Raw genomic sequence first — 14,227 nt, forward strand, 5'->3', positions numbered from 1 at the left:
TATGGCACCGAAAAAATTTGATACTTGGGTTCCATCCTCGCCACCGTGCGAAGAAAATTATCGTAATTATACAAGTGTTCAAGCGTATGCGAGTGCACAACGGCGTCGATTTTCGGCGCGCTAGCAGGCAACTCAAGCTCATCCCCAAACCACGCCTTGATCGGACGAATTTGACTCGAATGTTCACCGTTTGCTAGCCAATCTGGTAAATTCGGCTCCACCATGATCCACTCGCACTGTTCTGCGTGTCTCTCCGTGAACATCTTGGCTAGGTGTCCGTGCCCTCCCCCGATCTCCAAAATGGCTCTGGAACCGAATTCGTCGATAAAGTTGCAAAATTCTTCGTGGTGTCGCTTCCACAGTCCTCCGATGGCGCCGGATTCGTGTTGGCAGTCATACAAAGTCGTCAACTCGATCAGTCGAGTGAGCTGAATGACACCAGAGCTCTTACAGATGGACCAGTGCATGTCTGTAAAGTATTCAGTCCCTTCCCAGTCCTCTGGGACGCAGTACATGCCAACGGGGAAGTCTCGCAGCGTCAAAAGCGGTTCGAAATCCGTTGCGCCGGTCATCACGTATGGCACCGAAAAAATTTGATACTTGGGTTCCATCCTCGCCACCGTGCGAAGAAAATTATCGTAATTATACAAGTGTTCAAGCGTATGCGAGTGCACAACGGCGTCGATTTTCGGCGCGCTAGCAGGCAACTCAAGCTCATCCCCAAACCACGCCTTGATCGGACGAATTTGACTCGAATGTTCACCGTTTGCTAGCCAATCTGGTAAATTCGGCTCCACCATGATCCACTCGCACTGTTCTGCGTGTCTCTCCGTGAACATCTTGGCTAGGTGTCCGTGCCCTCCCCCGATCTCCAAAATGGCTCTGGAACCGAATTCGTCGATAAAGTTGCAAAATTCTTCGTGGTGTCGCTTCCACAGTCCTCCGATGGCGCCGGATTCGTGTTGGCAGTCATACAAAGTCGTCAACTCGATCAGTCGAGTGAGCTGAATGACACCAGAGCTCTTACAGATGGACCAGTGCATGTCTGTAAAGTATTCAGTCCCTTCCCAGTCCTCTGGGACGCAGTACATGCCAACGGGGAAGTCTCGCAGCGTCAAAAGCGGTTCGAAATCCGTTGCGCCGGTCATCACGCACGAGTCTCTCTGAACAATGTGCTCGCTGGGGAGGGCGGTGGCGCGCGTGTTCACCATCGCGGCGTCCGGACGGTTATCTTCTCCCACGTCGGTCATCGCGAGGGATGGCTTAAACTTCGTGTCAAGTGAGGAGGGCCTTGTGGCTTGAGCGCAGTGGCGTCAGTAAGCGCGACCTTCACGGCTTTTTCTGAGGCTGAAAAAGAGATTGAATCCAATCCAACGATTTATGAGCGTACCGGTACCGGTTGTAGGAAAAATTCTTGCTAACGCCCCTTTAGAGAGTCCCCCAACGGTGGACGAGTCATGAATTGTCGAGAAATTGTGTAGTTTACATAGATAAGTGCTACTCCCTTACGACAATTGCCAATTGTCAATTGCCCCGCGTTGCACCAGCGCTCGCTCTGTCGCGATGGACCCACAACTGGTGCACCCGGCGAACGCGTGAATCGAGTGCGTTTGTCGCCACGGAGTAGCTAAAATACTCTCTACAACATCTACGAGAGGTAGTTCCTAATGCTAATTTGTTCGCCTTTGCTTGCCTTGCGTTTGTGCTCATCGACCATCTTCTCATGCCAGCCCCTCTTCCTGCTCAACGCCGTATCATCCCGCCTCCCTCTCATAGGAATCGCAACCAGGTTCGACATACCGATCACGCCATCGCCGTCCATTTTGCTATTCCTCGACATGTTTTGAGACATCTCTCTGTGTGTCTTCAAGTTGTTCATGAAACGTTCAAGTTTGTCGAGCGTGTCTGTGATGTGTGCGGCTTCATCAGGCTCGAACGTGAATTCCGGATTGTTTGCGGGTTGTATCATCTCGGTATACGATTGAACCCAGCGTGACTTAACACTCGCTTTGTCGAAAGCTGCGCCGAGGCTTCTCCTATGAGTTGGTTGGAAGGCTTCAACATCATCTTGTATCGTTGGCACGTCTACTTCAATCTCAGTAGTCTGAACATCATCAGGTTTGCACCATCAGGTTCACCGACACGTAGAGCTCACGAAGCGATTAACTGCTCGCATGAATCCGCTCGCGACGACGTGCGTCCGAGATTTGAAACATCCGTCACTTTCAGCAGAATCTCCGAAGACGTCACGGATGAAATCGAGGCGAAACTTTTGGAGGCGATGAAGACGGTGTTGCACGACAACGGCGATTTCACCGTCGGCGTCACCATCTCCAGTTGAATTGTGGTTCACCTCGAACAATTGTGCTTCTAAGACGGCTTGCCTTGACCGCGTTAAACAAGCCACTATCACAAATCTTGTACTGCTACTTGTACTGCTACTTGTACCTACGTTGAATACTACGTATCCATAGGCTGCGAGAAATAATATTCGCTCGTGAACCGGACTTTTTTCCCGTCTTCTTCGGCGAAGACGACGTCGAGCGGTCTCGTGTCGACGTCGCACGGTTCAATCTTGCAATAGTCACGGTGCATGTGTGAACAGCGTGTGTCGTCACACCGAAATATGATGGCTCGGTACATTTCACCTCCATCTCCTTCCGATATCAAACGACCGACGGTGTGATTGACTGCGACGTGTTGTGCTCGACACTCAGACGATGCCCAGAGAGAGCCGCACGGGTTATCACTTGGTGGGTTCGCTGGAATGCACGACTCGAAAGCGTCGGCGATCGACGCATAGTGATCCATCGTATCTCTCGACACGATCGCGAGCGCATCTGTCATGGAATCCACGTCCACGCCCTTCGCGACTTGTCGATTCGCGTCGATTTCCCCATCTCTTTTGAACCAACACATGCCACTCAAGATCAAATTCTTCTTCAAACCCATCCACGCGCTCGCTCGAGGAAGTTTAGCGTAATACTCGATGTCCGGTCTCGTCAAAACGATCCAATCGAAGGTTTCGTTTCGCTCTCGTTCGCGTCGACGAACGTCTTCCGCGCACGCGCGTTGTCGAAACGTCTGCGGCCAACCCGCGCTCAAACACCCCGCGCGTCCGACGTTTCCACGATTCTCCACCTCGTACACCTCGAGCGACGTCGGAGACCAAAATTCGCGAAGCGTGTTTTCTATTATTTCGTCCATACCCTTGGCGTCGAGGTGAAGGAACACCTCGACGTCGCCACCGTCCTCAATGAGCGGCGTCGTCAACACCGCGCGCGCATGTTCGCGCACGTCTCGACGTGCCATGGCGCGCACCTGTCCGACAACACACACCGCGAACGACGGTCGCGGAGCTGTGTGTGATGACGTCGCGATGGTCACCGTCGTCACGCGCGTAGAGGCGTTCCGTTGCGTCGTCGACACGCGGTCGAGAGTCTTGCGCGAAGGGATGTCCCTTTGAAGAGTTCTTAACGTGCCCAGCGTGACGACGGCGAGAGCGACGAAGGCGAGGACGATTAAAGTCGAACGCGACGATGTGCGATTCACCATCACGTGTTCATCCATCGCGACGTCGACATCGCTCGCGCCTTCACCACCGAAACTCCTCATGATGAGGTGCTTGAATCCGGTATCGGCAGTTTCCCGATACGTTCCGGCGTACTGGGACGTACCAGCCGAATGTCCGAACGCGTTAATCGTATGGGTAAACAGTATTGATCGGCGGGTACGAGCTGATACGAGCTGATACGAGCAAAATTTTCCTTTGCCTTGTCCCGAGCAGGACGTGAGTCATCACCCTGTACCTGCATGTTTTCATCGAGGTTACCTACACATGTCATTTCCGTTCGATTCGAAACGTTTGCAAGTGGTAACATGACTCGCTCGTCCGTGTCTTTGACGTACCGGTCCACATGCTCGTCATCTGACGAGATCATTTCGTCGTCTCTGATTCCATCATCATCACCATCGCTGTCAGCACCGACCACGGCACCGACGGCTACTTCACTTTCTTCTACCTCGCACATCATAATGATCTTGTCCTGCTCGCGCGACGCGCGTTTGTCTGTACTATCATTTTCCATATTAAAATATTTAGAGCCGCGCGTCGACGTCGCGCGCGATCGCCGCGCGACGCGCACTCGTCGACGCGACCGAGCGTCGAGAGAGGTGCGCGAACGCGAACGCGAACGCGTTTTACGCACATTCGTTCCTCGTGCGTACGACTCGTGCGAGGCGTCGCGCGTTCGGTGCGGCGTCTGGATAAACGTTCGTCGCGGGGACGATGATTTCAGCGGCGACGTCAACCGCGGCGTCGGTGCGCGTCACCGCGAGCGCGCGATCGTCCGGGGCGCGCGAGCGCGCGGGCGTGAAGGCGAAAACTATCCGCGTCGTCAACGCGCGAGTGCGCACGGGCGAACGCGGGGCGGTGCAGAGCGCGGGCGCGATCGCGATCGGCGGCTTTGAGGACTTGCCCAGGAGCGGGCTGGATGGGAAAGCCTTGACGTTCCCGCACAAGGACGACTTCCCAACGCGCGCGGCGGTGCTGTCGAAGATTCCGGAGGAGTGCTTCAAGAAGGACACCGCCAAGTCGTTGATGTACGCCGCGATTTCCACCGCGATGACCGTCGGGTGCGGCTTGCTCGCGTACGCCTTTCTCCCGCTCCAAGCGGCGTGGTGGCCGGCGTGGTTCGCCTACGCGTTCGTTAACGGTACGATCGCCACCGGATGCTGGGTCATCGCGCACGAGTGTGGTCACAACGCGTTCAGCGACAACCGGTTCATTCAAGACGCGGTCGGCTACGCGTTGCACAGCGTTCTCCTCGTGCCGTACTTCTCTTGGCAACGCTCGCACGCGGTGCATCACTCAAGAACGAATCACTTGACCGAAGGCGAGACGCACGTGCCGTACGTCAAGGGCGAGTTGAAGGGCGATTTGAACATCAAGGCAAAGGAAAGCCTCGGCGAGGGCCCGTTCGCGATTCTTCAGTTGGTCACTCACTTGGTCTTTGGCTGGCCGGCGTATCTCCTAACGGGCGCCACCGGCGGCAGCGCGCGCGGGGTCACCAACCACTTCTTGCCGAACGTCAACACCGGCGCGCTCGAGTTGTTCCCGGGTAGCTGGAAGAAGAAGGTGTACTACAGCGATGTCGGCGTCTTCGCCTTCATCGGCGTGCTCGCCGCTTGGGTCGCTACATGCGGCTGGGCACCGTTCCTCGCGCTCTACGTGGGCCCATATATGTTCGTTAACTTCTGGCTCGTCCTTTACACTTGGTTGCAACACACCGACGTTGACGTCCAGCACTTGGCGGCGGAGCAATGGTCGTACATTAAGGGCGCGTTCTTGACCATAGACCGTCCGTACGGCCCAGTGTTTGACTTTTTGCACCACAGAATCGGTAGCACGCACGTCGCGCACCACGTTGAGTGCGCTATCCCGCACTACAAGGCGACCGAGGCGACCGAGGCGCTCAAATCAAACTTCCCGGATTACTATTTGTACGATCCCACGCCGATTTGGCGAGCCATGATGCGCGTCGCGAGCAAGTGCGTCGCCGTCGAGGAGCGAGGCGAGGGCAAGGATGCGATGTGGACGTTCACGGATTCGGCGTGATCCACGAGCGCGAACGCGCGCAATTTTAGCACACACAATGTTATACTAGGCTTCGATTCAAAATTTACGACAACGCGCGAGACCAAGCGCCAGATTTCCCACCCGTCTTCTTCTCTAGTCGTACGTCTCCTATCACGATGTCCTTGGACACCGCCTTGCACATGTCGTAAATAGTCAGCCCACTCACCGCGGCTGCGGTGAGTGCCTCCATTTCCACTCCGGTCTTTCCACTGCAGTGCGCCGTGGCTCGAATGTCGATGGCGTGCTCGTCTTTCGCGAGCGTCAAGTCGACACTCACGGAATCGAGAGCGACGGCGTGACAGAGTGGAATCAAATCGTGCGTTCGCTTCGCGCCCATGATCCCCGCGAGACGAGCGACGGCGAGAACGTCACCCTTCTTCACTCCGTTATCTCGCACGAGCGCGAACGCGTCGGCGCCCAGGTACACGCGCGCCGAGGCGACGGCTTCCCGCGCCGTCGTCGCCTTCGCGCCAACATTCACCATCGTCGCCTTCCCCGTTCGCGCGTCCACGTGCGTGAGCGTCGCGAACGATCGCGACGTCGACGGCGTCGCGACGGACGCCGGCGTCGTCGTCGACGTCGACGCGGACGTCCCGAACGCCTCGTTCAAAGTCTCGTTCGCCTCTCGAATCGATTCGTCCGAGGTCGACGTCGAGCTCGTGAACGCGAACGCGCGCGCGATCGAGCTCGCGGGAGGACGCCGCGACGACGCCATCGTCCTCGTCGCGCGCGCGAGCGCTCGAACCGAGCGAGTGGACATCGAGCGCGCGCGCGAACGACTAACGCCGACGTTGAAGGCTCCGCGCAGGGCGCGCGCACCGCATTCGTCGTCGCGTCCGGCGTCGAGGTCTCCGAGCCGGCGCGCATGGCGCCCTCGAACGCGCAGAAGAAGGCGCTGGCGAAGGCCAAGCGCGGGATCGTGAGCACGGGCGCGATGTCGTCGAAATCAGGCTTTGACCAAGCGGCGCTGCAACAGAACAGAGACCATCAGTGTCCGCACTGCGAGCGAACGTTCAAGCAGCTCGATCGATTACGAATGCACGTCGCGAGACAACACGCCGACGTTGGCGGTGAAGAGACCTCGAGCGCCGCGACCGTTCAGGGAGGGCTCGATGGGGTCAAGAAGGGTAAGGCGGCGCTCATCATAGCGGAGAGAGAAAAGTTGAAGGAACGGGCGCGGCTCGAACGAGAGAGCGACCCGACCGCGAAACCGAACGCGCCGACGCCGTTCTCGAGGATGAGTTGTAAGCTTCCGAGCGTCATCTTACGAGAGTTTGTGCAGAAACAGAAGGAATTCAAATCGCCGAGGTTCAGAGCGAAGGAGGAGAGCGCCGAGAACGGAGGCGGATGGACGTGCAAGGTTGTCCTAGCGGACAAGCACAAGCCGGACAAGGATAAGGTGTTCTTTTGGAAGGAAAAATGCGAGACGAAGGAAGAGGCGGAGCACAGAGTTGCCGTCGTCGCGCTCGCGAAGATTGCGAATTCGCTGCCGCTGCAGCGATTGTTGCCGACAGAGTACAAGTCGACCTTCGTCGAGTGCGAGAGGCTGGAGGCTAAGCGCTTGGAAGACGCCAAAAATCACGCGGCGAGAGAAGAACAGCGCATAGCTCGTATGAAATCAGCCTCAAAGCGCGAGGTGGTGCAAGTTTTGACGATGAGTGAGGAGAAGCGCACGCTCGTTGAGACTCTTCTGAAGGAGGACTACGTCATGGTTTCGTCGGCCGACGACGACGGAGCGGACGAGGATGAAGAGGGTGGGGTGAATGAGCTGTGTGAGAAATTAGAAAGTTTAGGATTCGTGCGTGAAGACGCACTCGCGGCATCTAAGGCGACGAAATCAACGCTGGAGAGCGCGCTCGATCCCGCCATAAGCTGGCTCTGCGTCCACGTTCCGGAATCGAGACTACCGGCGCTGTACGCCCCAAAGTTGCTCAACGACGGCGGTGTTGTGTTATTGAGTAAACCAACGGCATCGACGAGTTCGGCGTCAGCGGATGCGAGACCGACGAACCCAACCACGGCGTGGTTATGGGAGCGGGGTTACGATCAGAAATCGTGCGAAGACGCCGTGAGCGAGCACTCCGGACGAGAAGACGCGCTCGCGCATCTCTTCGGTCGGGTTCTCGCCAAAGTTTCCACCGAACACGCTTCGTGGCCGAAAGGAGACCCGAATTTCAACGAAGAAGAGTGGAACGAAGAATTGATGGCCATAGAAGCGATATGCGGAGAGGAAAAGGTTTCCAGGATTCAGGGCGGCGGCGTTCGCGTAAACGTCGACACAGAGGTTGGTATCGGCGGCACGCTGGAGGTGTATCTTCCGAAGGGCGGAGGATATCCCTGCGTCGAACCTCCAATCATCGCCTATCACGCCCATGGCGAGTCCAGAGAGGCATTCATGCGAGCGACGAGGGAACTCGCGCGAATCGCCGTCGAGAATTGCGGCGCGCCGTGCGTGTACACCCTGATTGACGCGGCGCCTGGATTGGTGAAATTCGAGACGCGCGGAGACGTGAAAGGCGCGTCCAAGGTACGGACGCCGACGAGCGCGCTGCCGATGCCGAAGGGTACAGACTTGCTCGTTCCGAAACACGCCAGCGCGCGCGAGACGAAGTCGGTGGCGCAAAGGACGCCCGCGAAACGACAGAGAGAACGCCGCGGCATGTCACAAGCTGAGATGTCAGCCGAGAGCGATCGACTTCGTGACGCGTTTGATGAGTACCTTCACATGGCGAAGAAAGGCAAAGGTGACCCGTTCGCCATGATGACAGTCCGATCGAACCTGCCGGCGAGCGGGAGTAGAGAGGAAGTGACGCGAGCGGTGAACAAGGCGTCAGTCATCGTCCTGAGCGGTGAGACGGGTTGCGGTAAATCAACGCAGGTGCCTCAGTTTATACTAGAATCCGAGATCGCGGCCGGTCGAGGAGGGCAAACAAACATCATCGTGACGCAGCCGAGAAGAATATCAGCGATTGGACTCGCCGAGCGCGTCGCGGCGGAGCGATGCGAACGGTGCGGCGATGTTGTCGGATACTCTGTGCGCCTTGAGTCCAAGCAATCCGCCAAAACGCGGTTATTGTTCTGTACCACCGGCGTATTGATTCGTCGACTTCTTTCGGATCCGTTACTCGAAAACACGACGCATGTCATTCTCGATGAAGTCCACGAGAGATCCGTGGACTCTGATTTATTACTCCTTCTCTTACGACGAGTCATCGCTAAGAATCCAAAAATGCGAATTGTGCTCATGTCCGCTACGGCTGACGCAGATTTGTTCGATTCTTACTTTAAGCATCCGTCTCCGATTGCCGCCGTCTCCGGCGTGTCCACGACGCAGGTGCACATCGCGGGTTTCACCCATCCGGTTCGCGAGTATTTCCTCGAGGACGTATTCGAGATGACGGGTCACACGGTTGGAAGAGGTGGTCCGTACGCAAAGCGTAAGCAGGTAAGGCGCGTGAAATCGAACGAACGATTAGAAGCTACTCTGGCCGAAAAGGCTGTGAAACGACGGGAAGAGCGCATCGCTCTTGGTCTTGAGCGAGACGACGAAGATGACGACGACGACGGAGATGAAGACGACGAAAACGAGGAAGGCGAAAACGTGCCAGAGGACTGGGATCTCGTCGACGACGAGCACGCGTACGAGGTGAAGAAGTCACAAATCGTCGTCGATGAGTCGACGGCTGAATCAATGGTACCGATGAAGACGGCGACACAAATCGAGGAAGAGCGGCGACGAGCCGATTTGCTCGCAGAGGCGTCACGAGAGCTTGCTCGATACGCGCCGCAAACGAAAAGCAGCATCCGAAACGTGGACGAATCCATCATAAATTACGACGCCATCGAACAGTTGATCGCGTGCATCATTCGGACTGAGATTGAACAAGGTACGAACGCACTCGTGCCGCCACCAGTCGCAGGAACGAAGCCGAAAGATGTCGGACTCGGCGCTTTTCTCATCTTCATGCCGGGACAGTTTGAAATTTTGCGACTGATTCGCAAGCTTGAACAGTCGAGACTCTTGGAAGAGCGCGACGTGGGGACTCTACGTATCTTACCTCTGTACGGCTCATTATCGTCCAAGGACCAGCGTCGAATTTTCGAGAGGTCACCGGAAGGCGTGCGCAAAATCGTCGTCGCAACAAACATAGCTGAAACGTCCGTCACGATTGACGATGTTAGATACGTTATCGACACCGGACGCGCCAAGGAGATGCAGTACGACAGCTTGCGTGGGCTCTCAGTTTTGGCTGACACGTGGGTGTCGCAAGCCGCGTCGAAGCAGCGCCGTGGCCGCGCCGGTCGTACCGCTCCAGGCGCGCGCTTTGCGATGTTCTCTCGCGCTCAGTTTGCAAACATGTCTCCGCAACAACCGCCAGAGATGCTTCGCACGCCGCTACAGCAGCTTTGTCTATCGATCAAGGCGATGAGTAGCGAACCCGTCGCACAGACCTTGGGTGCGGCGCTTTCACCTCCCGATGCGTGCTCGGTCTCGGCCGCTCTTGACGAGCTTCGAGCGTTGCGCGCGCTCGATCCCGACGAGGCGTTGACGCCGCTCGGACGTCATTTAGCGCAGATGCCCGTGGATGCACGGATTGGCAAGATGCTTCTATTCGGCGCGTTACTTGGATGTCTGGATCCGATTCTAACGATTGCCGGCGCGATGAGCGGCCGCCCGCTATTTTTCTCGCCCAAGGACAACCGTGATGCCGCTGATCGAGCGAAACGAAGTCTGTCGGCGAACAAGAGTGACCACCTCACCATGGTTGCCGCTTACAACGGTTGGGCAAAGGCGTGCGAGAGAGGTAAACCATTTGAGCGTAGGTATTGCGAGGAATATTTTCTCAGTCAACAAGCGCTCGAGGCTGTGCGCACGAGTCGATCGGACTACGCGCAGATTCTTGCAGATTTGGGTTTCGTGCGACGCGAGTATCTGAGCAACATGCGACGTCACGGCTCTGGAGGGACTGAGGCGGATTCGAACTCCAATGTCACGCGTGTCGTCAAAGCGGCGTTGGTGGCTGGATTCTACCCGCACGTCGTTCGCGTCAAGCATCCGGAGACGAAGTACGTGCAAACAAACGCGGGCGCCGTCGCGAAGGAGGCGAATAGCCGCGAGCTCAAATATTACTCCAAAGATCTCGGACGCGTCTTCTTGCATCCGACGTCGGTGAACTTTCACTGCGGGAAGTACGAGAGTCGCTGGATTGTGTACAGCGAACGCGTCGAGACAGCGAAAGTGTACATCCGCGACAACACGATGGTCGGCGCGTACTCGCTTCTACTTTTCGGCGGCGACGTGAGCGTTGAACACGACAAGGGTTTCGTCGCGGTGGACGGCTGGGCGCGATTCCAAGCGCCCGCGCGCATCGGCGTTCTCATCAGAGAGTTGCGACAGCGCGTCGATCAGCTCTTGTCGGACCGAATCAATCACCCGACTGCGCACTTGACGTCGACGCCAGTCGTGCGAGCGCTCTTAGAACTTTTGGCATCCGAGGGACATTAGAGTGCACCGTGTGATGGACACAGGATGAAAACGCTTTGTCACGTAGTACGACGGAAAACTCTGTGCCGTCGCGCATAACAATATTTCCCCATTTTCTACTCGTCGAGGCCGCCACACATAGTGGCCGCCACACACCGGCGCGCCAGTAGTGTCAAGAGCGCGCGTTTCTCGCCACCCGTAACAGATTGTGACTGCGTGAACACACGAAAGCGCACACATAACACACCGATAACGTCTGCGTTCTTTCAACGTCATGGTTATCAAGGTTATCAACGTGTCGCTCAAGTCGCACAAAAAGCAAGCCGTCTGGGTCGTGGTTCTGTTTTTCACCGCGCTCGTCTACGCGTCGAGTCGCCGTGGCGACACGAGAGACGTGGACGATGTGATTTCGACGACAAACATCGTCGCGGACGCGCGTGCGGGGGCGGTGACCGGCGCTGAGGTCGTGGCGAGGTCGGAAACAACAGACGAACAGAGGTATGCGGTGATCGCACCAGTACACTCGCTCAAGGCATTTGAAGTACTCCGCGTGACTTGGGGTTTATTCAAACCGTGCGATGAAACAACGGGACATCTCAGTCATAGTGTGGACTTAATCTTCATGACGGACGCACACCTCCCGTCGCTCGACATTCCCGGCGGACGCTGCTTCGACGACGTGTACCAACTGCGACCGCTGGTACCGAGTTGTTACGACACCTATGCGGGGGGCCCGCCGTATTGTTTCTTCACGATGATGCTACACCGAGATTTGGATCGAAAATACGCCGCGGTGTTACAGATGGAGGCCGATTCGGTTCCTGTGAAGCACGATTGGCTTTCAGCAGTGGTCGAAACCGTGCTCCGGCCGACGTCGGGAGAGGTGTGGATACAAGCGGCGAAGAATACGTATAACCATGATTACTTCAACGGAAACGGGGCTTACAACTTACGCAACGAAACATTTAGACAGTTTCTCTCCGAATACAGAGAGTGGTTCTACACCAAGGTTTCGGGCGACACCGCCTTTGACTCAAACATGATCAGATTCGCTCAGGCGACTGGTCAATTCGATGCGTTCACTCGGCATTTACAAGGCTCGAGAGCGATTCGTAACTGTGATCTCATGTCTCTGGCAGAATGTCGATCGGCGCTCGATCCGAAAACGTGGGGTGGTCCCACCCCTGCGGCTATTCTAGTTCATAGTCACGCGTTTAAAGAGCCGAGCGAGGTTCGTCGCCAGCTGCTTGTCGAGCTCCTGGGAAACGAAACCGTGAATCTGCAAAGGTGAATGAATGCGTGTTCGCGCGTGAACCCGTGATTGTCACGCGTAAGTTGGCACATCTGTGTATATTTTTATGACGAGTATAATTTATCTTTGCGCTCTTTCAAAGCACGACGTTAAAGAAACACGCGACGTCTTCACGCCGAATAGCTCGAGAGGGGATTCCCCATCGCCGCGCTCGTGCTTGAGTCGTCACCTCGGGACTCACCGTTTGCAATCTCGTACTCAAACATTCGTCCGTACGTGCGTTTCACCAGTTGAATGATGGTGGCTCTGTCGCGAATCGTGACGCGCTTGCCAGCGCGAACCAGACGCTTCGCCACTTCGATTGGTTGGGACTCTTCGATAATGTCAACCGGGCAATCCGGTTTATACGCGACGTCCGATATGACGTATCGATCTAGATTTTGATCGAGCAGTGTTTTCGCCATGATTTCGGCGTGTAGACGGTTGTATCTGTCCGTCGCGTCGCACAGCGTCGGCTCGATGCCGACCAATCGAGCGTACGTGCCGAGCGCTCGGTTATCTCTGGGAAAACACGGTCCTCCAAACCCATAACCCGGAAGTATACACTTGTGTCCGACGCGAGAATCACTTCCGACGGCGCGTAAAATGTCATCCTTTCGCGCTCCCGGCGTCGCGTCGGCAATGTCGCCGACCATGTTGGCAAAACTAATCTTTGTGGTTACGAAACAGTTGACGCTCAGCTTCATAATCTCGGCGCTTTGTGGAGACATGCGACAAATTTGGGGCGTGTTCGAGGTCGTGGTTTCGTATAAACGTTGTAAAACGTCTCCGATCTCAGTGTTTCCTTCGCCGATGAGCACGACGTCGGGTTCCGCTAACCCGCGCATGATGGCGCCCTGCGCGATGAACTCTGGGTTATAGCTCAGCGTACACCCGTCGCAATCTTCAAGCAAATACGAACCGGTCGACGCGATGTAACCCGGTAGAACGGTACAGCAGACGACGATGTGTTTGTTCCTCGGTTTTAACTTGGAGATGTCCCACAAAACTCGGCTGAGCGTCGTCGTGTCGTACGCGTTGTCACCGACACCAGTCGGCGTGGCGACGAGAATGAATATGACATCCGCGTGATCCAAGACTTCTTTCAAACTGAGCGTCGCGCGTAGTCGTTCACACGATCGAAGAGCTTCCTCCACGCCGGGCTCAGATGATTTCAGGCTCTTGTCGTTGATGCTCTCGACGTACGCTGGAAACACGTCCGCACCGACGATGTCCCAGCCCGCGCGCTCGAACGTGAGCGCCGTGCACAGACCGAGTCGACCCAAACCCACGAAACCCGCGCGTTTGGTTTCCAGAATGGAATCTGCCGACGCCATCGGGAGAGCACGTGGCCAAGTGTGTAGATGGGGGTGTTGGGCACACGCCGCGTCCAGCGCGCGTCATTTTGTGTGGGCAAACAGTGTTGTACAGGGCGACTTTGGTATCAGTCTGAGGCCTTGGTCTTGAACACCTCGTCACACAAACCACTAAAAGAAAATTACCAACGCGTAGTCATTTCTTGAATAAGGGTTCCCCCAGACGTGTCTTAGTGCCTCGTTTTGTGGTGTGCGCCTTGGTACACCCTCAATGTTGGCCGGGGTCTGTCATTGTGTGCGTCTCTTGTCGCGGGTTTAGGGTTCTAGGGTTTAGGTTTAGGGATTAGGATTTAGAGGTTTAGGGTTTAGGGTTTAGGGTTTAGGGTTTAGGGTTTAGGGTTTAGGGTTTAGGGTTTAGGGTTTAGGGTTTAGGGTTTAGGGTTTAGGGTTTAGGGTTTAGGGTTTAGGGTTTAGGGTTTAGGGTTTAGGGTTTAGGG

General features: G+C 56.2%; 7 protein-coding genes across 7 annotated transcripts in view; 3 read left to right on the top strand and 4 right to left on the bottom strand.

The window, feature by feature from the left end:
- OT_ostta02g05490 (Major facilitator superfamily domain, general substrate transporter) overlaps positions 1-1,211 on the bottom strand; it is a gene marked incomplete at both ends in the record, with an annotated part of 2,850 nt that extends 1,639 nt beyond the window's left edge. The window contains one exon of the mRNA XM_022985206.1: positions 1-1,211. This exon is cut by the window's left edge and continues 1,639 nt beyond it. Coding sequence (XP_022840883.1) covers positions 1-1,211 — 1,211 coding nt within the window.
- Positions 1,212-2,460: 1,249 nt separating this feature from the next.
- On the bottom strand, positions 2,461-3,570 carry OT_ostta02g05500 (unnamed product; the record flags this gene model as incomplete). The annotated part of the gene is made up of 1 exon (XM_003075324.2): positions 2,461-3,570. One exon carries the CDS (start codon positions 3,568-3,570, stop codon positions 2,461-2,463), a length of 1,110 nt encoding a protein of 369 aa, XP_003075372.2.
- Positions 3,571-4,288: 718 nt separating this feature from the next.
- On the top strand, positions 4,289-5,617 carry OT_ostta02g05510 (Fatty acid desaturase, type 1; the record flags this gene model as incomplete). The annotated part of the gene is made up of 1 exon (XM_003075326.1): positions 4,289-5,617. The coding sequence occupies one exon, from the start codon at positions 4,289-4,291 to the stop codon at positions 5,615-5,617; it is 1,329 nt and encodes a 442-aa protein (XP_003075374.1).
- A 64-nt stretch (positions 5,618-5,681) lies between these two features.
- Positions 5,682-6,353, bottom strand: OT_ostta02g05520 (Molybdopterin cofactor biosynthesis C (MoaC) domain; the record flags this gene model as incomplete). The annotated part of the gene is made up of 1 exon (XM_003075327.2): positions 5,682-6,353. One exon carries the CDS (start codon positions 6,351-6,353, stop codon positions 5,682-5,684), a length of 672 nt encoding a protein of 223 aa, XP_003075375.2.
- A 150-nt stretch (positions 6,354-6,503) lies between these two features.
- On the top strand, positions 6,504-11,144 carry OT_ostta02g05530 (DNA/RNA helicase, DEAD/DEAH box type, N-terminal; the record flags this gene model as incomplete). The annotated part of the gene is made up of 1 exon (XM_003075328.1): positions 6,504-11,144. The coding sequence occupies one exon, from the start codon at positions 6,504-6,506 to the stop codon at positions 11,142-11,144; it is 4,641 nt and encodes a 1,546-aa protein (XP_003075376.1).
- A 253-nt stretch (positions 11,145-11,397) lies between these two features.
- OT_ostta02g05540 (unnamed product) lies at positions 11,398-12,414 on the top strand (the record flags this gene model as incomplete). Its single annotated transcript, XM_003075329.1, has 1 exon — positions 11,398-12,414. The coding sequence occupies one exon, from the start codon at positions 11,398-11,400 to the stop codon at positions 12,412-12,414; it is 1,017 nt and encodes a 338-aa protein (XP_003075377.1).
- Positions 12,415-12,545: 131 nt separating this feature from the next.
- Positions 12,546-13,751, bottom strand: OT_ostta02g05550 (Nucleotide sugar dehydrogenase; the record flags this gene model as incomplete). Its single annotated transcript, XM_022985207.1, has 1 exon — positions 12,546-13,751. The coding sequence occupies one exon, from the start codon at positions 13,749-13,751 to the stop codon at positions 12,546-12,548; it is 1,206 nt and encodes a 401-aa protein (XP_022840884.1).
- Between the last annotated feature and the right edge of the window lie 476 nt (positions 13,752-14,227).

This window comes from Ostreococcus tauri (assembly GCF_000214015.3).
Source record: "Ostreococcus tauri WGS project CAID00000000 data, contig chromosome 02, whole genome shotgun sequence".
Taxonomy (NCBI): domain Eukaryota; kingdom Viridiplantae; phylum Chlorophyta; class Mamiellophyceae; order Mamiellales; family Bathycoccaceae; genus Ostreococcus; species Ostreococcus tauri.